The 23,301-nt window shown below is 45.5% G+C and overlaps 1 protein-coding gene across 1 annotated transcript in view; it reads right to left on the bottom strand.

Moving 5' to 3' along the window:
* Positions 1 to 23,301, bottom strand: part of LOC117359225 — a 313,075-nt gene that overhangs the window by 77,237 nt on the left and 212,537 nt on the right. Inside the window, exon 14 of the mRNA XM_033941598.1 lies at positions 22,258 to 22,373. Coding sequence (XP_033797489.1) covers positions 22,258 to 22,373 — 116 coding nt within the window. The remainder of the gene's footprint in view (positions 1 to 22,257; positions 22,374 to 23,301) is intronic.

The following is a 23,301-nucleotide window of genomic DNA, read 5'->3' as shown; positions in this document are numbered from 1 at the left end:
CCCAATGTAAAGCTGGCTATTTTGGAGGTGTTCCAGGGTTGGAGTCTGCACTTGGTTGGTTGAGTGCCAAAATGGATTCACCAAGGGTAGGTCCTGCCAATCCAATCTCATCAGCTTCTTTGACTGGGTGACAAAGAAGCTAGACTTAGGAGAGTCTATGGACATCGTGTACCTGGATTTCAGTAAAGCATTTGATAGCGTCCCACACCGCAGGCTGTTGAGCAAAATGAAATCGATGGGGTTAGGAGAAACACTAACTACTTGGGTCAATGATTGGCTAAGTGGAAGACTTCAAAGGGTAATGGTTAACGGTACCCTCTCTAAAACATCAGAGGTGACCAGCGGAGTACCGCAGGGTTCAGTCCTGGGCCCACTCCTTTTCAACATATTCATAGGGGATCTGACTCAGGGGCTTCAGGGTAAAATAACATTATTCGACGACGACGCTAAACTATGCAATACAGTAAGTGAATGTAATTTACAGGATAGTATGGCACAGGACCTGCTTACATTGGAAAGATGGTCCTCGACCTGGCAGCTGGGCTTCAACGCTGGGAAATGTAAGGTTATGCACCTCGGTAGCGGTAATCCATGCAGAAATTACACCTTGAATGGAGAAACTTTAACTAGTACTTTGGCGGAACGAGACCTAGGAGTAATCATCAGTGCAGACATGAAAACTGCCAATCAAGTGGAGAAGGCTTCATCTAAAGCAAGGCAGATGATGGGATGTATCAGTAGAAGCTTTGTCAGCAAGAAGCCTGAAGTCATAATGCCATTGTACAGAACCATGGTGAGACCTCATCTGGAATACTGTGTACAATTCTGGAGGCCACATTACCGTAAAGATGTGCTTAGAATCGAGTCGGTTCAACGGATGGCCACCAAGAGGATCTCGGGTCTCAAAGGTCTCTCGTACGAGGAGATACTAAACAAACTACAGCTCTACACTCTAGAAGAACGTAGGGAGAGGGGAGACATGATTGAGACATTTAAATACATCACAGGATGTATCGAGTTGGAAGATGATATCTTCTTTCTCAGGGGACCCTCTGTCACCAGAGGGCATCCGCTCAAACTCAGGGGCGGGAAATTTCATGGCGACATCAGGAAGTACTTCTTCACAGAAAGAGTGGTTGACCGTTGGAATGAGCTTCCAGCGCAGGTGATCGAGGCCAGCGGCGTGCTGGACTTTAAGAATAAATGGGATACCTATGTGGGATCCCTACGAGGGTCGAACGGGAACATCAGTCGCTATGTATAGACTTAAGAGGATGGGTCAGCAGACTTGATGGGATGATCGAGACCTGCATCGTGTTGGACTTTAAGAATAAATGGGATGCCTATAGGGGATCCCTAAGAGAATCAATCTGAATAAATAGTCACTAGGTATAGACTTAAGAGGAAGGGACAGTAGGGTGGGCAGACTTGATGGGCTATAGCCCTTTTCTGCCGTCATCTTCTATGTTTCTATGTTTCTAAGGTAACCGCATAAAAGTCAGTCTTAGCTTTGTGCTTTCTTTGAGGTTGGGGAGGGATGAGAGTCAGAGGCTTGCTGTCTTCTACCCCCGTTAAACCTCTGGCGTGACACCTGAAAGGACCTCTGCGTTGCTTGGTCTCCTGCATAAGAACAGAATCTTTGAAATCATCGAAAATCCCCCTTATCCCCATATCCTCCTCCCCCCCTCACCAGTTCCCTTCTCTTTAGCCTCAAGCATGTCAACTGCTTCTCTAATGGTATATATACTGGATCTGCACTATTTCCTATTTGTACAGCATCTTGTAGCTCTTGAAATATACAGCTCCATTATTCTTGTAACTTCTCCTGGAAATGACCAGAATTCTCTCTTTAATTATCCTGGAAATGTCCAGTTGTCTCTTTTGTAATCCGCCCAGAACTGCAAGGTTGAGGCAGAATAGAAATCAGTAATGAAATGTAATGTAATATCCCATACCCCAAGTCATCTGGGGTCTGCTGTCCACCAAGGCCTTAGGGCGACGGTCATCCAGGTCCCTTGAAAGGGAAGCTACTACTACTATGAGATCACTCCTGGTTTAAGCAATGTGACAAGAAGTGACTACAAACATAGCTGCTTCCATGTGGTGAGAGCCCTGATTAAGGGGTCCTTACAAGAAATATGGCCCTCCCTCCATGTAGGCAGGTTGGAAAAATCCTTTGAGGTTCTTCTTCTCTAGCTATAGTGATGGTTAGATAGCCCTGGTGAGGAGGCTGCTTACTTGTGTTGAGTGCTTGACATTGCAAACCATATTTCTAGGGCAAGGGGTACATCATTATGTTTCCCTGATTCTGAGATCCGGTGTGGAGAGCCTCGTTTGCATTTTTCTTCTCTTCCTCCTGTCCCTCTGGGATGTCCTGTAATACTTCAGTTTTACTCTTTACACGCAAGATGGTAGGAGCCTGTGTGATCTGCTCATGTTGACTACACTTGATCATAACCAAAAGGAGTAGGAAGACCTCAGGGTCCATCCCTTTCGATTTTAAGTAAAATTGAGAGGTTTTGAGACAGATGGAGGCTTTAGAAAAAAAGATTATTTAAAATCCAAGATGGCCACTGCCAGTAGAATCGCACTAAAAACAGCCTGTGTGTGTGTGTGTGGGGGGGGGGGGGGTCTGCCCTGAAGTACAAAAAATCCACAGAAAGGGGGTTTAGAGGTTGTGGAGCTTGGCTCTGGCTACAGAAACTTCAAATTTCACTTTTGGAAACTTTCCCACCCGTGATTTATCTCATAGGCTATAATAGTCTTACTCACTGTGCCATGTGCCTGCCTGCTTCAGCTCAGGAATGCAGCTGGGATACATGGAGAAAACTGTGGATCAGAGGTTTGCCAGATACACTTGGTCTTTGGGTTGTCAGTTGGACTGAGCTTCAACCCCCAGAAAATCTTGCACCATAAAGGGATAGGGGACCATGCAACTGGTCCACTATTAACCCAGTCAAGCTGGGAAGGAGCCAAACAGCCAATGCTCAAGCTCTTGATAATTCAGGGATTTGAGCAGCTACATAGGGGATGGCCCATGAGCTAAAAAAAATACAAATGCAGGCTGGCTAGCTAGGTGTCACCGAGGTTGAGCCTGCTAGCAGCAGACTTCCATATTGCGAGTCTGTATGTTCTCCCAGGCAGAGGTTGCAACAAGTGGGAACATCTGGGCACTGAGCCTCCGACCAAACACTTAAAAAAATACCCGAAAATAATAAAACTGTAGAGTAGAGCAGAAACACTTTTGAGCAACTTGCTTGCAGAAAAAAAATAAGGAGGCAGGAGCAGCTCCCTGGGAAGGAGGGAGAGTTCAAAAGATGATTGACAGCATTCTGCAAGCAACTTGAGGGTTCACATGCAAAACCCTAGCGTTCAGGACCACTAGACACATTGCACTAGAAGTTACATTGTGGCATATTTAAAACAAATAGGAGAAAATATTTTTTCACTCAACAAATTGTTAAGCTCTGAAATTTGTTACCTTAGAATGTAGTAATAGTGGTTAGTATATATCTGGGATTAAAAAGGGTTTGGACAAGTTCCTGGAGGAAAAGCCCATAAATGTATTAATATACGAGTAGATCTGAGGAAAGCCATTGTTTCTCTCTGAGATCAGAAGCATGGGTTCTTGCTACTCTTTGGGATTCTGCTTGGTACCTGAGACCTGGATTGGCCACTGTTAGAAACCAGATGGACCTTCGGTCTGACCCGGTATGGCAATACTTATGTTCTTAAGTGCTTATTTTTCATGCACAGACAGCATGGGCCTTGGGCTACCGGATCTCTTTAGAAGCAAATAGTATATCCAGACTGTGAAGTGCACAGGCCACAGTCAGCAACCAGAATTTAGGATTCCTGGGATTTCTGAAATAGTTGTGAAGAGAAATGTAGACAGTAGGAAGGCTGTGAGCCCTTTCTTTTTCTTTGTTTTTAGCAATGAAACAGACGGGAGTGCTTAAGGGGACATTAGCTTCAAAGTAAAATATATTTCTTCAGACTCCATATCTCAGTGTTAACCTTTGTTTTTTTTTGCTGAAATTGCTGTTTCTTCCCTGCTGCAAAGGCCAGGAGGTAGAATTTTTAGAGGGAGCTGCAGTGTGTTTGTGGGGTGGGGGAAAGGTGGTTCAATCTGCACCTGAACACCACAGGTCTATGAGCCGAGCCACTGTGTTTGCTGTTCAATCCTGAGTTTCTTTCTGACAGTCACTCCAGAGGCATTCTGTAACCTGTGTAGCTGATAGAAACTGGAAAGAGATGGACTACATGTACCACAATGCACTGCAATATAATATCCACACAATCAGTCCTGTTCCAGGGTCATCCAGCACAGACACAGCAGCTAGGAGGCAGTGGCGGCTGAGAACCTACAAAATAAGTGTATGTGTGTGTGTGGGGGGGGGGGGGGGGAATAGGCTCCTTTCCTCCCTCCCTCCTTAGATTTTCCACCTAGAGCTGCCAAGTTACCTAGCTCCAGGATGAAGATTTCAAGCCAGCCCTGGATAACTGACAATTCTATCTTGATCTATTATGGACCTGTATCACTGATTTCAATGGTACAAATAAAGGGGCTGGAACTCCTCTCGTATGAGGAAAGACTACAGAGGTTAGGGTTCTTCAGCTTGGAAAAGAGACGGCTGAGGGACGATATGATTCACGTCTACATTATTCTGAGTGGTACAAGTGGATTGATTTTTCACTCCTTCAAAAATTACAAAGACTACTAGAGGAAACACTCAATGAAGTTACTAGGAAACACTTTTTTAAAACCAATAGGAGGAAATTTTTTTTTCACTCAGAGAATAGTTAAGCTCTGTTACGCATTGCCAGAGGATATGGTAAGAGCGGATAGCGTAGCTGGTTTTAAGAAAGGTTTGGACAAGTTCCTGGAGGAAAAGTCCATAGTCTGTTATTGAGAAAGACATGGGGGAAGCCACTGCTTTCCCTGGATCAGTATGGAATATTGCTACTCCTTTGGTTTTGGCCAGGTACTAGTGACCTGGATTGGCCATCATGAGATCGAGCTACTGGGTTTGATGGACCATTGGTCTGACCCAGTAAGATCCAAACCAGAGCTAGCTAAAAAGCTTCCCTCTTGGAAATGGATAACTTGTCACCTCTACCCACCCCCTCCAATTGCCCTCATCTCTCTGTGGCACTAGAGGCTCCACCAAGCCCATTTTCAGCAGTGTGGGTTCAGCTGCTGTCAGACCAGAAACACTGATGACAACTGTAAAATCACATCCATCCATCCCTCCTGCACTTCACACCAAAACCAGTCACACCTGAGGGGCTGGATCCAGACAGCTGCCAAGTCTCACACTCATTGGAAGCTTCTTTCACTCTCACACTCTGAGCCCCTCCTCTCACTCATTAGATTGTAAGCTCTACAGAGCAGGGACCATCTCTTAAATATGTTGTTGTACAGCACTCCATATGCTTAATCAGCACTATAGAAATGTTAAATATTTATTTAGCCAAAAGAGCCCAGAAGGGGTTGAGATTTTTATTTATTCCATTTTCTCTACCGTTCTCCCAAGGGATCTCAGAACGGTTTTACATGAATTTACAAGCATTTTTCCCTCTCACAATCTATCTAATTAATGTACCTGGGGCAATGGGGGGATTAAGTGACTTTCCCAGGGTCACAAGAAGCAACGCCGGATTTGAACCCACAATCTCAGGGTGCTGAGGCTGTTGCTTTAACCAATAGTATGGTGCGTGTCATGCTCCAATACTCTCTGAGCCCTTTTTCTCATTCATTAGGAGTATCCCACTCATTTGAAAGTCTCTCATTCTCACACTCTCTGAGCTGCTTCTCTCACTCTCTCATTCATTACATCCTCACTGCCAGTGCTGTGATCCTGGTCCCTACTCTCATGGGAGGTAAGCCTAGAGTTACCATATGGCTCCAGAAAAAGGAGGTCGGATTGAGACATCTGGGTTTTACTTCCATTGTTTTTAGTGGAAGTCAGACTCTGTCCTGCTTACATCCATTGCTTTCAATGGAAGTTAAACCCAGATGTCTCAATCTGTCCTCCTTTTTCTGGAGCCATATGGTAACCCTATGCAAACGTTGTGAATGCCATTGAAACAGCTTTAAGAACACCAGATCTGATCACAATAGTCTCTAGTTCTGCTAAACCAATCGGAGGGCAGCTTTAACAATGCTGGATGATGTCACAATGTACTTATCTCCACCAAGTGACATCACAATGTGCTCTAGCTCTACCCACTGTAGTTCTGGCACTGGCTGATGAGGTCATAATGTGTTGCAGGCTGAGATTTTCATGCATCCTGTTACAAAAGGTGAAAGCCGATTGTGGAGGTGGACTGCAAAATAGGAGCAGGGGGGGCCAGCAAGTGTTGCCAACTGGTTCCAGATTCACCTATTTTCCGGATTACATTCCCTAAGAAAAGCAAGACTGCAAGTTCATGCAAGAGTGGGGCAAACCTGCCACCTCTGCTCCAGATCCGCATGCACACCTCCAGCCATAGCTGCTCCACCCTGAACCCTGAACCCAGCTTCCTATTGGTCAGTGCTGAAACAGGATGCTGGCTCGGCCAATCAGGGGGCAAGGATTTGACAGCTGTCTCTCAGTCGTCTATCTCAAGCCTCAACAGAGCTGTCAAGCCAATTAATCTTCCACTCTGACAGCCTGCAAGATGCCGCTCACATCACCGTCAAGCCCAGGCTTGTTGTCTATTACCTGCCAAGCCTCCGAGAAGATTACTACTAACTACAAGGTAATTTAATTAACTCCTCCTTTCCCAGAAGGGCCACCCCAGTGTGTTGAATGCCTGGAGGCTGCTGTCAGATGCATGAGAGCTTTCCTCCTGCCTCACCTGCGCCTCTGCTTCAGTTCCAACTTTCTGCCGGCCCGATTGCCCCTTCAGAGAGAAAGAGAGGCCAGTGATCCCTTTGGCCTGAGCTGAGAGGGAGAAGCCGGTGACCTCTGTCCTTCCAGAGCTTAAGCAGCTCCTCCATCTCCCAGAATGTCCGCACAAATCCAGTTATTACACCTACACATTGAGTTCTAGCCATAGTTCACTCTGTCGTACAGTCTTTGTTGATCATGTTGGCACTGTAAGATCTAGGGTTGGATGGCAAGGATCGTACTGTCTTCCCACAAAGTATCTGCTCTACTGCAGGATCTGGGCTCCAGCCACCTGGAAATACAGGATGTTCCAGGGCAGCACTATTTAAAGTCTGCCATCAGGCCTCGTGCGGCACCCTCTGCCCCTTCTTCTCCTTTTCCTACCCTAACAAAATTTAAATGATGATCCTTTTACCATTCTTCCTTATGGATCCATCTTTATGTCCTTTTTATTGGTCTCCCTTTTGATTTTTATTCCTTACTAGTTGATCACCCGGCGTTGCCCGGATACTTATTTATCCCAATCTTCTGGTATCGATAGACTTGTAAAACAGGACGTATTTGATTGTTTATTTCGTGGACATTTTCATTTTTAGCAGCAAGAATTTCCCTCTCTATGGGGCTGAACTTGGACTTCAACGTTGTTGGGAGTGTCAGTATTCATCTCAGGGAGCCCGAAAACTATGGATTATACTGCTGGGCACGATGGACCTCGGGTCTGACCCAGTGGAGGCATTGCTTATGTTATGTTCTTATACACTAATATCTGTCGCTTTTGATTATTTTTACATGTCACCCCGTTCCCACCCCCACAGTATTTTTCCCCAGATAGTAAGTCATATGTCTACCAAGTTTGGTTGAAATCTCTCCATGCGTTTCAGTGTTATGCTGGAACATCCATCCATCCAATTTTATATAGAGATTATCTTTGAAGCATTTGTACAAATGTTTCCATTTAATGTAAACCGCTTAGGTACTTAGGTGATATATCAATACACTGGAAGGACATGGTGATGCAATTTCCTCAACAAGATCTGGTCATTACAGAGAGGGACCCTTTTCTGAACCAGGACTCCCTCTCTGGGACCGAAAATCCATAAACTGATTTCACAGGAGAGAGTAAAAAGAGAACATAAGTCTAGCCTTACTGGGTGAGACCAATGGCCAATCTAGCCCAGTAGCCCATTGTCACGATGGCCAATCCAGGTCCCTTGTACCTGGCCAAAACCCAAAGAGTAGCAACATTCCATGGTTCTGATCCAGGGCAAGCAGAGGCTTCCCCCATGGCTTAATAACAGACTATGGACTTTTCCTCCAGGAATTTGTCCAAACCTTTCTTAAAACCAGAAGAAATGTTGTACAGGTGTTACTGCTTTACACAGGCTCAGAGTGATCACGTTATAGGTAGTGTTTCTCATCCTGTGAACAGTCTACAATCTTAAAGGAGACCTGTTCTTTGGGTTTCCCCATATATTCAAAGCTCCTGAAAGTTTTCACCTACGCTTCCTTCATTTCTGGAACTGTTCCTGGCTGAGTCCTGCTCAGGATACTGGTTCAGAGTCTTCTGCACCAATAATATGGATTTATTAAGCAAATAAATGAAAAAATAATCTAATTTAAATCAAGTACCTCTGAACCAACCATGTAGCCACTCCTGGGATAAAGGGACTGGCAGAAGTTGCAGCCCGCATGGCATTAAAGCTTCACAGGAATAATGCGAGTTTTATTTACAGCTGGGGAACATGAAACATAGGGAGGTGAAGGAATACATCCCAGTCGGAGCAGAGCTGGGATTAGAACTGACACAAGTGAATGTAAAAGGGGCTCATTTTCGAAAAAGATAGACGTCCACAAGGCAGCATAAACTGGAACTCGGGCCGTCCAAGAAGCCATTTTCAAAACGGACTGTTTAGCCTTCTTTCTGTCTCCAGTGCGTCTAAATCTTAAGGGCTAGGTTAAAAGCATGTTTGGGGTGAGCTTAGGACCTGGACGTTCCGCAGGGATAATCAAACTTTTAACGAAACGTCTAGGGCACCATTTAGACGTTTGAGGCTAGACCTGCTTTAAAAACAAATAAGGGTCAAAAAGGTGCCCAAACTGAAGAGCTGACCACTGGACCTCACCCTTACACCCCCAGTGGTCACCAACCCCCTCCCACCACCCAAAGATGTGAAAGAAACAGTACATTTCAGCCTGTACTACAGGTTCAGATGGCCACACAGACACAGCTGAGCAGAGCAGAGGGGCATTCCAGTGAACGTCACATTAAAAAGTCCCAGGTACACATGGCACTATAACCGTCCAAAACCTACTGTTATTATTTGTAGCATTTAGATATCACTTATAACCTAAGTGGTGCACATTCAGGTACTGAAACATTTTTCCCTATCGGTCCTGGCAGGCTCACACTCGGTCTACATACAGATGACCCCTGCAGGCATAAGAGCTATTGTACAGGTGGGTACAGTAAGTTTTGACTGGATTTTGGAGGGCTCACCATACAGGTTACCTTGGACTTTTTAAATGTGGCGTTCACTGCAGTTCCCCCTAGAGTGTCCCTCTGCTCTGCTCAGATGTCTGTGTGGCCAGTTTGCTAAGAATGCTGGCTGCTTGGATGTCCCAATAATTTCTTTTTGTGCGTTTTTCATTTGACTTTTTTTGTATTTGAAAATGGCCATAAAAGATAGACACAGTAGGGGCCAAAACTTCTAGATAGGCCATTTGAAAGAAAAAAAAAAGACAGACATCTTGCGTTTTTGAAAAGACATTTTCTCTACTGGATGTCTGGACGTTTTCCCAAAAATGTCCAAACTCAGACTTAAGACATCCTACCAAAAATGCACTTCTACGAGACTCATCTAAACATCACACATACAGTGAGGGCCAGAGCTGGAATTAGAACTGAGACCGAGGGAGGTAAAATGACTCAGAGAGTCAGGGGCGGAGCTGGAACTGGAACTGATTTGGAGGATAACAGAGAACCAAGGGCACAACTGGGAATAGAACTGGCACATGGGGAAGCGAAGCAATTCATCCCAGGGTCACGCTGAGAACCAAGGGCACAACTGGGATTAGAACTGACACATGGGGAAGCGAAGCAATTCATCCCAGGGTCACACTGACAACCAAGGGCACAACTGGGATTAGAACTGACACATGGGGAAGCGAAGCAATTCATCCCAGGGTCACACTGAGAACCAAGGGCACAATTGGGATTAGAACTGACACATGGGGAAGCGAAGCAATTCATCCCAGGGTCACACTGAGAAACAAGGGCACAACTGGGATTAGAACTGACACATGGGGAAGCGAAGCAATTCATCCCAGGGTCACACTGACAACCAAGGGCACAACTGGGATTAGAACTGACACATGGGGAAGCGAAGCAATTCATCCCAGGGTCACACTGAGAACCAAGGGCACAATTGGGATTAGAACTGACACATGGGGAAGCGAAGCAATTCATCCCAGGGTCACACTGACAACCAAGGGCACAACTGGGATTAGAACTGACACATGGGGAAGCGAAGCAATTCATCCCAGGGTCACACTGAGAACCAAGGGCACAACTGGGATTAGAACTGACACATGGGGAAGCGAAGCAATTCATCCCAGGGTCACACTGAGAAACAAGGGCACAACTGGGATTAGAACTGACACATGGGGAAGCGAAGCAATTCATCCCAGGGTCACACTGAGAACCAAGGGCACAACTGGGATTAGAACTGACACATGGGGAAGCGAAGCAATTCATCCCAGGGTCACACTGAGAACCAAGGGCACAACTGGGATTAGAACTGACACATTGTGAAGCGAAGCAATTCATCCCAGGGTCACACTGAGAACCAATGGCACAACTGGGATTAGAACTGACACACGGGGAAGCGAAGCAATTCATCCCAGGGTCACACTGACAACCAAGGGCACAACTGGGATTAGAACTGACACACGGGGAAGCGAAGCAATTCATCCCAGGGTCACGCTGAGAACCAAGGGCACAACTGGGATTAGAACTGACACACGGGGAAGCGAAGTAATTCATCCCAGGGTCACGCTGACAACCAAGGGCACAACTGGGATTAGAACTGACACACGGGGAAGCGAAGCAATTCATCCCAGGGTCACACTGACAACCAAGGGCACAACTGGGATTAGAACTGACACACGGGGAAGCGAAGCAATTCATCCCAGGGTCACACTGAGAACCAAGGGCACAACTGGGATTAGAAATGACACACGGGGAAGCGAAGCAATTCATCCCAGGGTCACACTGACAACCAAGGGCACAACTGGGATTAGAACTGACACACGGGGAAGCGAAGCAATTCATCCCAGGGTCACACTGACAACCAAGGGCACAACTGGGATTAGAACTGACACACGGGGAAGCGAAGCAATTCATCCCAGGGTCACACTGAGAACCAAGGGCACAACTGGGATTAGAACTGACACATGGGGAAGCGAAGCAATTCATCCCAGGGTCACACTGACAACCAAGGGCACAACTGGGATTAGAACTGACACACGGGGAAGCGAAGCAATTCATCCCAGGGTCACACTGACAACCAAGGGCACAACTGGGATTAGAACTGACACACGGGGAAGCGAAGCAATTCATCCCAGGGTCACACTGACAACCAAGGGCACAACTGGGATTAGAACTAGGGTTATCAGATTTTCCGTCTACCCATAGACCCTTCCCCAGGCCCACCCAGTTCTACCCATCCCCGCACTGTCATGCCCTAGTCCCGTCTCTAATCCCGTCCCAACCCGCCCCCTGCTGCCTGCTCTCATCGGGCAGGACATCTGCGCGTGTGGATGCATTGCAATGACATCACACGCATGCGTGCATGCAACATCATCACATCATATCCGCTCATGCGCGGATGCACTACTGCACAAAGGAAAGCTTTTCAAAACCCGGACAAAGTGCCAGGTTTTGAAAAGCCGTCCAGACATCTGGACATGTCCTCAAAAGAAAGACATGTCCGGAGAAATCCAGACGTCTGGTAATCCTAATTAGAACTGAGATGCAGGAAGGTAAAGTGACTCCTCCTTCCTTCACACAAAGAACCAGGTACAGAACTGGGATTGGAGCTCCTCGAATTACTGCTTAAGTGCTAAAGTAACCCATAGGATACTGAAGGGTGACAGCAGTTCAAGGTTGTAGCCCAAACATAAGGGAAGCTTGCCACCTGCCTTCAAGCAACTCAAATGGACCGATTCAGGCTTGGTTTTGTCCTGCTGTATCCTCACAATTGTAGTTCAGATTTGACCATGAAAAGCAGGACCACATCTCCCTACATGCCATACAGCAAAACCAGGTCTGGCTCAGCCTATCTGCACTGACCTGGTTGAGATGGGGAACGGCTGCTTCCCACGAGCATTTGGTGGATGTGGGCAGATGCGCATGGACTTCATTTCAACAAGGTGACCCTGCTGCAAGCGAGGAGGGCAGAGGAAAAGTAAGCAGGGAAGGAATAAATAGCACTGCTGAGTCGGTCTGCTGAAGTCCATTAAAGCACGCCTGGCCCCTATCCAGGCGAGACAGGGGTCACTGCAAGCAAATTACACTTCATCTGATGCAGAGCAGAGAAGGGGCAGCGGCAGGCTGCTTCATGCTTTATGGATGGACCTGCGGTGCTCATCTCTCACATAGCTGGCGGTATCCCCCCCCCTTACTCACAGGTTGAGAATTTTCTCTCCTTTTTAACTAATCTTACTCTTTACTAATTTGAGCTTAAACTAAACACCCACTGCTTGACCTCTCATCTCCAGGGAGTGACCTCAGGCTTAAAGACAGAGACCTACTCAAGCTCTTTATCAGTCAATGTCACGGCTCAATGTCCTCTTACATTCCACTAGGATTCTACTGCTGGAAGCTGGAGTGGGCCATGCCAGGCCTGTCTCTCATGTCCCTTGTGACCCAAGATTTCATTGGGAACACGTCTGAGAAGTCTTTCATTCTGGCATCGCTTTAAACTCCCTGAGGGAGAAGGGCTTTTAACTTGTCCAGTATGGCTTTCTTTTCCAGTTAATGTCACTTTCCAAGAATTATTACTCCTTTATTACAAACCGCGACCCATCATGGCTCAAGACTGTTATATGTTGAAAAAAATAGCAGAAAGGATTTAGCTATCACAGCTCTCTGCATGGGTCTAGGATAATTCATTGTGGCCAATTCAGTGTGATGAACTGGCTGTGATTAATTGTCCAACTTCAGCGTTTGGGGGGATACCCCCAAAATTCCAGCATTTCAGGGGCAATGCCATCCTCTCACCTGCCCTCTGCCACCAGAGCCTGCAGCTACCGAATCACAGTGGGGAACTTGGAAATGTGGTGTTGTTTTTTCCTTCAGACAGCAAAGTGAAGGGACTAGGTGGCCAGCTCCATGAGACACAGACAGACTGATGGGAAGGGGAGGATAAGAGAGAAATTGAGTGACGTAATGGGGCGATTCATTGCAGCCGTTTCATCGCGATGAATCGTCCCATTCCGCTCTGCATACGACCATCCAGGGGAAGGTAACATAGAAACTAAACTAAATGAAAACTTAACCTTATATGCCAGGTCTTCAACCAAAGGAAGCTCGACGCGGTTAACAATAAATTTAAAAAATAAAGTAAACTGAAATACAAGAGAGTTAGTTTTCAAAATGTTTAGCAAATAAATTTTTTTTTAGAAGTTTACGGAAGAGTTGGAAGGAACTGGGACACCTCAAAATTAGGGGAAATTCATTCCATAATTGGGGCAATTTAAACGCCAGAGAGCTGCTAAAATTCTTAACTCCTTGAATTCCTTTCCTAGATGGAAGAGAAAGTTTAAATCAATGAATTCCTCTCGCATAGGAAAATCTATAAACATTCCATAGCGGAGGAACAAGAGGAGCAAAGATACCATGTAAAATCTTAAAAACAAGACATAAACACTTAAACTGAATTCTAAAATAAACCGACAGCCAATGGAGAGAGAAAAGCAAAGGAGTCACATGGTCGAATTTGCTCTTTCCATAGATCAACTTCGGGGCGGTATTCTGAATCAATTGTAGTCTTTGAAGGCAGTTCTTAGTGATGCCAAGATAAATGGCGTTACAGTAATCTATTACACATAAAATATAAGGGACCTTGTTACTTCAAAGGTGATAACCATATAACAATTCAAAAAATAATCACCTTATTTCCACATAAATAAAGAAACACATACTTTTATGGTCACTCAGTGACTCTAGATTTCTACGTGAACGCTCAGACCCATAACCAAACTCTAGTGAAAAGTCACGGAGTCAGTTATAATAGAGACCATCACAGCAAGTTCACTGTCTCTGCCACCTGCTAATATCATACAAGGAAAAGATAGGTAACTTATCTGAATGCAGGATGGCACTGCTGCTGCTCTTTCATTGCTCCGGGGACATATTTAAAGTACTAACACATTGCAACTGCCATAAGCTATTAAACCCCCCCAGCTTATGGCAGTTGCAATGTGTGACCATAAAAGTATTTGGTTGGTTATTTATGTGGAAATAAGGTGATTATTTTTTGGATTGTTACAATAATCTAACCAGGATAATATAATAGATTGGACCAAAACAGAAAAATGACGTTGATGGAAAAGAGATCTGACCTTCCTCAACATTCGTAAGATGAAAAAACATTTCTTAACCATGAGGGCAGATAAAGGCCAAATGGCCCATCTAGTCTGCCCATCCACAATAACCATTATCTCAGCCCTGTGACAGCTGAGCACAATGAACAAAATTTCTTTGCCAATCCCAGATCTAGCAATCAGTCAGGGAGTAGAACTGACACAAGGAGAAGTAGTGTGGCTCATCCCAGAGACAGGGCCAGAGCTGGGATTAAAGCTGTTACATGAGGAGGTAACGTGAATCATCCCAGGACAAAGATGGGATTAGAACTGACACATGGGGAGGCAGAGAGACTCATGCCAGCATTAAGCAGATATATAGGGCCAGAGCTGGGATTAGAATTTGCACATGGATAGGGTTATCAGACGTCTGGGAAAACCCAGCATGTCCTCTTTTTAGAGGATTGTCTGGGCTCCCGAAGAGATTTTCCAAAACCCAGCATTGGTCTGGGTTTTGGAAAGCCCCAATGAGCTCTGTCTGCATCTGAAGGGCCTCTGAGCATGTATGAATGACATCACACACATCCGCGCATGTTCCAGGCCCCCCCCCCGGATGTGGTTGGAGCTCGTCTGGAAGAAGAGAGGAGGCTTTGTGGGGATGATGCTTGGGGGCGGAATGGGGTGTGGGCTGAGGCTGGGGCAAAATGGGGCGACAAATATGGTAACCCTATGGCAGTGATGGCTAACCTTTTTGAGCCCGAGTGCCCAAACTGCCGCACAAAACCAAAGAATTTCCTCAAAGTGCCAGCACGTCAATTAAACCTTAATAACAAGATTTTAGTATCTAAAAACTCTTTATAAAGTTGCCTGAACTATGTAACATCATTTTTAAAGGTTGGAATCTTTGTATTGTCAGAGAATCAATTTGATTCACAATCCTTTGGTTTTCATTTCAATTTATTGGCAATTTATAATGTTTTAATGATTTCATTCAATTTAATGAATTTAGGAAGAATTTGATTCAGTTACACAATATATTTTAAATGTATTATTCACATAACATGTCAAATGTATCCTGAATAAAAAAAAAGATAAACTTCTTAAAACTGTTAACTGTGTCAAGACTCGGTGTGTATTCCCAAAGAGTCTATACATGTTTTTTTGTAAAATTTACAATCAAATTAGAAAATAGTTAAATCATTACATTTCTAATAATATGAGGTAAAGAAAACAAAAGAGCTTTCAATTAAACCAACCGTTTTTATTGGAAATTCCAGATTGGAATACAACAGGGCCATGTAAAGTCCATTTTTTTAAATAACATCTTTAAATAATATTTAAATAACTTAGAAAGTGTCTTAACTGCAAACTGAAAACACTGCTTCATGTAAACATATGCATTGGGCATGCTCTGAAAAAAATTAATGTGATTTTTGTTGTTGCATGCATGCTGATAACTTGTCAATCCTTGGCTCATAGTGCGTTAATTTCAGAGTAACACATGCAGCACTCATGTCATCCATTAATCTGTTTCTAGCATCAGATTTTATATGATTCAAAGCCGAAAACAGCTGCTCACAAGCATAGGATGACCCAAACAAAGTAAGAAGAGCAATCCCAAGTGCTTTCATGGACTTAAAATTGTCTGGCAGAGAATTCCACGCTTTTAGGATTTCATTTTCAGAACTGCTAGCAGTGATTTCATTTGTCACCCTTTCACACACAATACGTTCAAGAGCCGCACGCAGGTCATTGAATTTACTTTTCCAGATAGAGCTTTCTTGCAATTCCAGTAGCTCCATTTCCAAATTTTGAATATCCAACCACTGTAAGCAGGAAAGATCAAGATCTTCAAATGTGGACTTTTCTGGGGAAGTTATAAATGAAAGGGTTGTCTCCATCTTACGGAACTGAGAAAATCTTTTACTAAAATTCTCCTTTGCTTCGGCTACAATGGTGGAATATGATTTGTGGATTTCCTGGTGTTTTTTATGACTGTCCACAAATGTTGTAGAATTATCCAAATGTATTTTTAGGTTGGGAAAATATTTTAGCTGTCCACTCTCAAGGTCTTTTTCAAAAACATGCAATTTTCTCTCAAAAGCTTTGATGTCACTAAACATGCTTTCTGCTGTTTTTCCCATGCCTTGTAATTTTTTGTTTAGTACATTAAAGTGGTTAGTAAAATCTGTAAAGAACATGAGGTTGGTGAGCCAGGCCATGTTGGTGAGTTGAGGATAGTCTTCCCCCTTTTTGTTCATAAATAGCCTAACTTCTTCCAAGCAGGCCACAAATCTCTCTAACACTCGTCCTCTGCTCAGCCACCGGACATTATTGTACATCAGTAAAGTGTTATATTGTGCCTGAAGCTCATCAAGAAGGGCTTGAAATTGTCAAAAATTAAGAGCACGCGCCATGATGAAGTTCACCATTTTTGTTACATCTTTGAGGACATCGTCAAGTTTTTTGCTGCTTTCTTTGGCGCAGAGAGCCTCTTGATGTATTATGCAGTGAAATTGAATCAGTGGATGTTTTGCTTCCTTAGCAAAGAAATGAATGAATCCTGATGTTGTCCCCACCATGCTAGGTGCTCCATCGCTAGTAACTGAAACTACTTTTTCTGGACTTATGTCTAGTGATGAAAAAGCCTCCATCACAGCATTGTGGATATCTATCCCTTGTGTTCTTCCAGGCAAAGACAGCAGTTTTACCAGCTCTTCTCTCATGATGTCACCAGTAGCATAATGCAAAATGAGCACTAGTCTTGCATGGTTAGTAATATCTGTACTTTCATCCAAGCACATGGAGTAGAAGGGTGCTTTTTGTAAGTCGCAAGTAAGCTGTTGACTAACATCAACAGCCATTCGCAGAACCCTATCTTTTGCAGTATTTCTGCTTAGCGGCATCTCAGAGATGTGCTGCACAATTTTATCCTTGTTTTGGAAATCATGGAAGAGTGAATTACTCCCAGCCAAAATTGCCTTTTTGATAAAATCTCCATCAGAGAGGGGCTTACCATGTTTTACCATGCAAAGTGAAATTTGAAAGCTGGCAACTGTAAGATGATTAGTTTTTGAAAGATAGTTGCTAAAACTAAGAGACTGGGAGTGATATTTCTTTAATTTTCCTACAAGGAACTCTTTTCTTTGAGCTAAACCAAGTTCAGCAACACTGTTATGGTTGGTCTCAAAGTGACGTTTGACACTTGATGTGCGAGACACAACACTTTCATTACACATAATAAACAATGCTTTCCCACTGCATTCAATCACTCCATATGTACTCTGTCCAGGCCTCTTGGAATGGTCTTCCACTATCTGTTTGTGCTTTTTTTGCTGTACTCATTTTCTTTGTTCAAGACTTCAAGTCTACAAAAAGATAAAATTTGTATAATAAAAAAAATCTAATGAAGTGCTGTATACAAATCCGTCCCCATAAAAAAATATGTGATTGGGGAATTTTACTAATTGTAGACATCCGTTTTGGTCAAAAAATATACTGTCCGGGTGAAAACTGGACTTGTGCAACCTGAGTGTATGGGAAAAGGACTTTTATTTTTCATTATTGGAGCCTTTGTTATTTTATTATGATGTTTACAAAAGCACTGTGAAGGGCCACATATACACTTTACTGTTTTTTGCTATATTGAGTTTTCCATAAGGTACAGCGCAGAGGATTAGTGTGTTGGTTGTTCACAGAGAGCCCAGCCCTCCTCTCAGCTTACTGAACTTCTCTATGCAATCATCATAAGCAGCTTTTTTATTTCCTCGAATTTAGCATGTCCCCCATGGAAGATACAGAGGTTTTTACAGAGGAGCACATTATTAGACACATTAACTTCCCCCCATATCCTCACCTCTCTAGCATGGGAGCACTAGGAACTGTTCCTGATTACAGATGTCACATGTGGAGTCACACTACAGCCTCACTGAGTTCCTGTGACAGACTCAGTGTGAAGCTTCTCTTCCTCCCCCCACTTCCCCCCTCACACACTGCCTGGCTCATAGGATACTAAGGGGAAGACAGGCAGGCTAAACATCCACTCACAGGACTGCAGCCAGCACAGGAGGATAGGCCGCGGCCCACCGGGACAATGCCCGGTCCGGCCCTGTTGCCCTGTGATCGGCACACTCGCCTCCCGCCGCGCCGCATATCTTAATTGCGGACTAGAGAGTTGCGCGGGGACAGAAATCCCACCCGTCCCCACCCGTCCCCGCCAAAGTCTCACCCATCCCCACCCGTCCCCGTGAGGAATCCCTCCGTCCCCACCCGTCCCCGCGAGGAATGTCCTCCGTCCCCGCCCGTCCCCGTGAGGAATCCCCTCCGTCCCCGCCCGTCCCTATAAACTTCAGAAATAGTTATTTCATTTAATTATGCTACTGAATTAAAGGCTCTGGTAGAAACCCATTTACAAATAAGCAAAAAGACTTTATTAATTTGGAAATATTAATTGGGAAGAATACACACTTTGTAAACGGGTTTCTACCTCTTTTGTTTATAAATTTTTATCAACACAACTAATATACTACTTTATCCTGAAGCAAAAAAAAAAGAAAAAAAGAAATAGAATTCTTTTCCTACCTTTGTTGCCTGGTTTCTGCTTTCCTCATGTTCTCATTCAGTTCCTTCCATCCACTTTCTCTCTTCCTTCTGCGTCTTCCATTTGCTCTGTTACTGTGCCTCTCCCTTTCTCCCCCCTTCCAAATTGGTCTGGCACCCATCTTCTTCCCTCCACTCCCCCCATAGTTTGGCATCTCTGTCTTCTTCCCTGCCAGCGTCTTCTCCCCACTCTCTCTTCCCCATTTCCTTTCAGCGTTCTTCTCCCCCCCCATCTTCCCCATGTCCTGTCAGCGTCCTTCTCCCCCCTCTGTCTTCCCCATGGCCTTTCAGCATCCTTCTCCACCCCCCCCCCGTCTTCCCCATGGCCTTTCAGCGTCCTTCTCCACCCCACCCCCCATCTTCCCCATGTCCTTTCAGCATCCTTCTCCACCCCTTTGTCTTCCCCATGTGCTTTCAGTGTCCTTCCCCCCCCGTCTTCCCCATGTCCTGTCAGCATCCTTCTCCCCCTTCTGTCTTCCACAAATGCTTTCAGTGTCCTCCCCCCCACCCCGTCTTCCCCATGGCCTTTCAGCGTCCTTCTCCACTCCACCCCCCATCTTCCCCATGTCCTTTCAGCATCCTTCTCCACCCCTTTGTCTTCCCCATGTGCTTTCAGTGTCCTTCCCCCCCCCGTCTTCCCCATGTCCTGTCAGCATCCTTCTCCCCCTTCTGTCTTCCACAAATGCTTTCAGTGTCCTCCCCCCCACCCCGTCTTCCCCATGGCCTTTCAGCGTCCTTCTTCACCCCTTTGTCTTCCCCAGTGCTTTCAGCGTCCTTCTCCCCCTCCTCTCCCGCCCCGGGTGCAGCACAGCCGGCCAGGTCCCCTTACTTTTGTGGCACTTCCGCGACCGACAGACCGACAACAGCCCCGGTCTGACAAACCTCCCTGCCCTTAACCGCGTAAGAAGGTAATTTAGATTCGCGGTTAAGGGCAGGGAGGTTTGTCGGACCAGGGCTGTTGTCGGTCGGTCAGGTTAGCTCCACAAAAGTAAGGGGACCTGGCCGGCTGTGCTGCACACGGGGCAGGGCGGACCGCCCCCCTCCCTTGGTAGCCACTCGAGCCGCGAGGCTACTCCTCCTTACCTACCCTGCCTGCAGCACAGAGCCGAACAGAAGTCTTCCCAACGTCAGCGCAGACGTCGGAGGGAGGGAGGGCTTTGTTTACCGACGTCAGCGCTGACGTCGGGAAGACTTCCGTTCGGCTCTGTGCTGCAAGCAGAGCAGGTAGGGAGAAAAGCCGCGCGACTTAGTACATCCAGCCCCGCAGGAACCCCGCGACCCTCGGAGGCGTCCCCACGGGATCCCCGCGACCCGTGCAGCTCTCTATTGCGGACCTTCCCGCGTGCCAGCTGCAAGGCCTTCGCGTGCCATAGGTTCGCCATCGCTGCCCTATGGGGATGTAAAGTGACTCATCCATGAGCCTCACAGTCTGGGGATTAGAAGTGACATATGGCATGGGGAGGTACAGCAAGCCATCACAGGAGTTTTTAGTGTTTCTCATTCCAAGATCACAGGGCCAGTGTTGGGATTTGGACTGACTCATGGGGTGCTGGATTTGCAAATATTACTAGTGCGTCCCTCTATCAATTATCTTTCTCTTCTAAAATCTTGTCCAGTTTACCCAGTGGATTAACCCCTTAGGTTGGTAACTGGATCCAAACCCATTCCAAGTTAAATGTAATCTGGGCTGTGCACCCAGCTGCAGCCGAGAGATGGTTCTGGCCATCGCTCTACAGTGCCTCCTTGTGGCTAGTCTCAGGATATACTGAGTACTGAAAGGAGGCACTGCAATGGGGGAGGAAGGCTCTAAAACCCCAGCGCTTGGTGCTGTAGTTCCAATACAATGTTTCTGACTGAATTCAAAACTCAGAAAATGTCACTTGTCAGCACTCCTTCCGTGAATGACCACAAGGCTGGATGCTCAAGAAAGGCACTCACCTCCAAGACCGGCCAATAACGCATGATAGAATTGGTCATGTGGTCTACGCGGAATGAATGGGAGCCACCATTAGATCAAATCTATCAGTCTAGTAGTTAATTCTACATTAACATGCCCACTGTATGTAACTAAGCCAAATTCTTTATTTTTCTATACCGCCAACACCCAAAAAGTTCTAGGCGGTTCACAAAGTAAAAGAGGACTGAACATTTCAGTGATAATACAAAGCATTCAAGAAGACATTTATAGAACGACAATATAAAAGCTATGACACAGGCCCTCTTGTACAAAGGTGCTCTAAGCGTTTTAGCGCGGATTTAGCATGCGCTGAATCAAACCGCTAACGCGTCCATAGGATAACATGCACGCATTAGCGTTTAGCACGCGCTAAAACGTTTAGTGCACCTTTGTAAAGGAGGGGGATTGTCTTCAATCAAGTAAGAAATTTTTTGACCAAATGGCTCTTAACTGATTTTCTCAAAGCGCAATAAGATGCAGCCTGTCGGATCAGATCGTCTAACCATACTTGAACTTCACCTGCTTGATAGGCCACAGATCGGTCCCAAAATCTTTTTATAACGACAATAAACCAGTACGCCGAGTAGACTTAGTAGGCCTATACAATCCAAAGTGAGAGAAAAGATAGGATGGAGCTAATCCAAATAACAATTTATAGCAGATATTAAAAGACATTGCAATTATGGGCTCTAAATTTGGCCACTAGGTGTCACCATTACATAACGAGTGCAACTTCCTTCTCCCAGGGCTTGACTGGAGAAACAGACAGTTCCCATCCTTGAAAACCACCAAGCAGCCAAGTTTTCTGGAAACCCCTAATGAATATGCATGACACGGATTTCATGGAGAGACTACATGCAAACTTATATCATGCACGTTCATTAGGACTATCATGGAAAGACCTGAGATGGAATTCAAAGCTCTGTCACTCTGCCTGGCAGTGTAGCACACAGCGCCACCACTGGATCACTAGGCTCCCTTCACCCAGGAAGAGACAGGCTGTGATACTTCACAACCCCCTTCCGCCTGCAGCACTGCAAAGCATCAGGAAGGGACAGAGCAGCATTCCATTTCTAGGTAATCAGTGACTTACAAAGCCCCCCCCCCCCCCCCCCAGTGCCCTGACTTCACTAAATTTATCACGCACCAGTGCCTCAAGGTTTTGGTGAACCCAGTTCATAAATTTCTGCCTCTGAGTTCATTAGCAGAGGTGCCCCCATTGCTTGAGGAGAGGATACCTACAGCTTGGCTTGCAAGGTAGTCCTATGGGTCTGGGGTCTGCTCACTTTCAAGTGGGTGCAGTCCTTTGGGAGCAAGATCACGCGCTCATTCCCCACCTTGTGGGGGCAGATCAGCGTCTGCAGAAAAAAGGTGAAACAAGAAAGGAAGAATTAGCCAAACCTGAGAATGTGTGTAGCAGGCCCTTGCTCTGTTTCTTTATTCTGCTTACCACCCCTCCTTCCTGGGAAATGAAGGTGAAACATGTTGGCACATGTCTGGAGACCGTGCCGAGAGATTGGAAAGCTGGGCAGTGCAGAGCGAGTGGCTGCAACTGAGCGATTCATCGCTTCATAAACCGCAGAATGCCAGAAAGAATGCAATAATTAGATAATTTGTTCTGGTTAACAGCCAGCATGAGCTGAGTCAGCAAATTTTTTCATGTTGTAATTTCAAACCCAGAAATCAACCTTCATCAGCGGTTGCTGGTGTCATTCTGCTCAACTGCACTGGCACAAGAGGCCTTGCTTTCAGAGCCTTCCACATGTATTCTGGTGACCCCACTGCCTGTCGACTTTTCAGGAGATCTTCAATGAACATGCATTGAGGACCCAGTTCGTGCAAACTGGCCTCATGTATATTGATGAAGCTTATCTTGAAATCCTGCCTGGCTGTGGGATCATCGGGTGAGATCTGGCAATCTGTCACTTTCTCTTCAGGTACATAAGAATATAAGAGTTGCCATAGTGGCACAGACTGAAGGTCCATCAAGCCCAGTATCCTGTTTCCAACAGTGGCCAACCCAGGTCCCAAGTACCTGATAGAAACCCAAAGAGTAGCAACATTCCAGAGCTGAGATTGTGATGTCATAATGCCTCATTCCACCAATGCCTAAGAGCCAACCTCAGCAGTGATGTCACAATGGCTTCATTATCCTAGACTTGGCTCACATAAGAATTGCCATATTGGGGCAGAACAAAGGTCCATCAAGCCCAGTATCCTGTTTCCAACACTGGCCTACCCAGGTCCCAGTACAGTCTGAGATAAATCAAGAACCGCTAACAATCT

This window comes from Geotrypetes seraphini, chromosome 4, assembly GCF_902459505.1.
Source record: "Geotrypetes seraphini chromosome 4, aGeoSer1.1, whole genome shotgun sequence".
In the NCBI taxonomy this organism is placed as follows: domain Eukaryota; kingdom Metazoa; phylum Chordata; class Amphibia; order Gymnophiona; family Dermophiidae; genus Geotrypetes; species Geotrypetes seraphini.
This window is presented reverse-complemented; position numbering and strand designations above follow the sequence as displayed.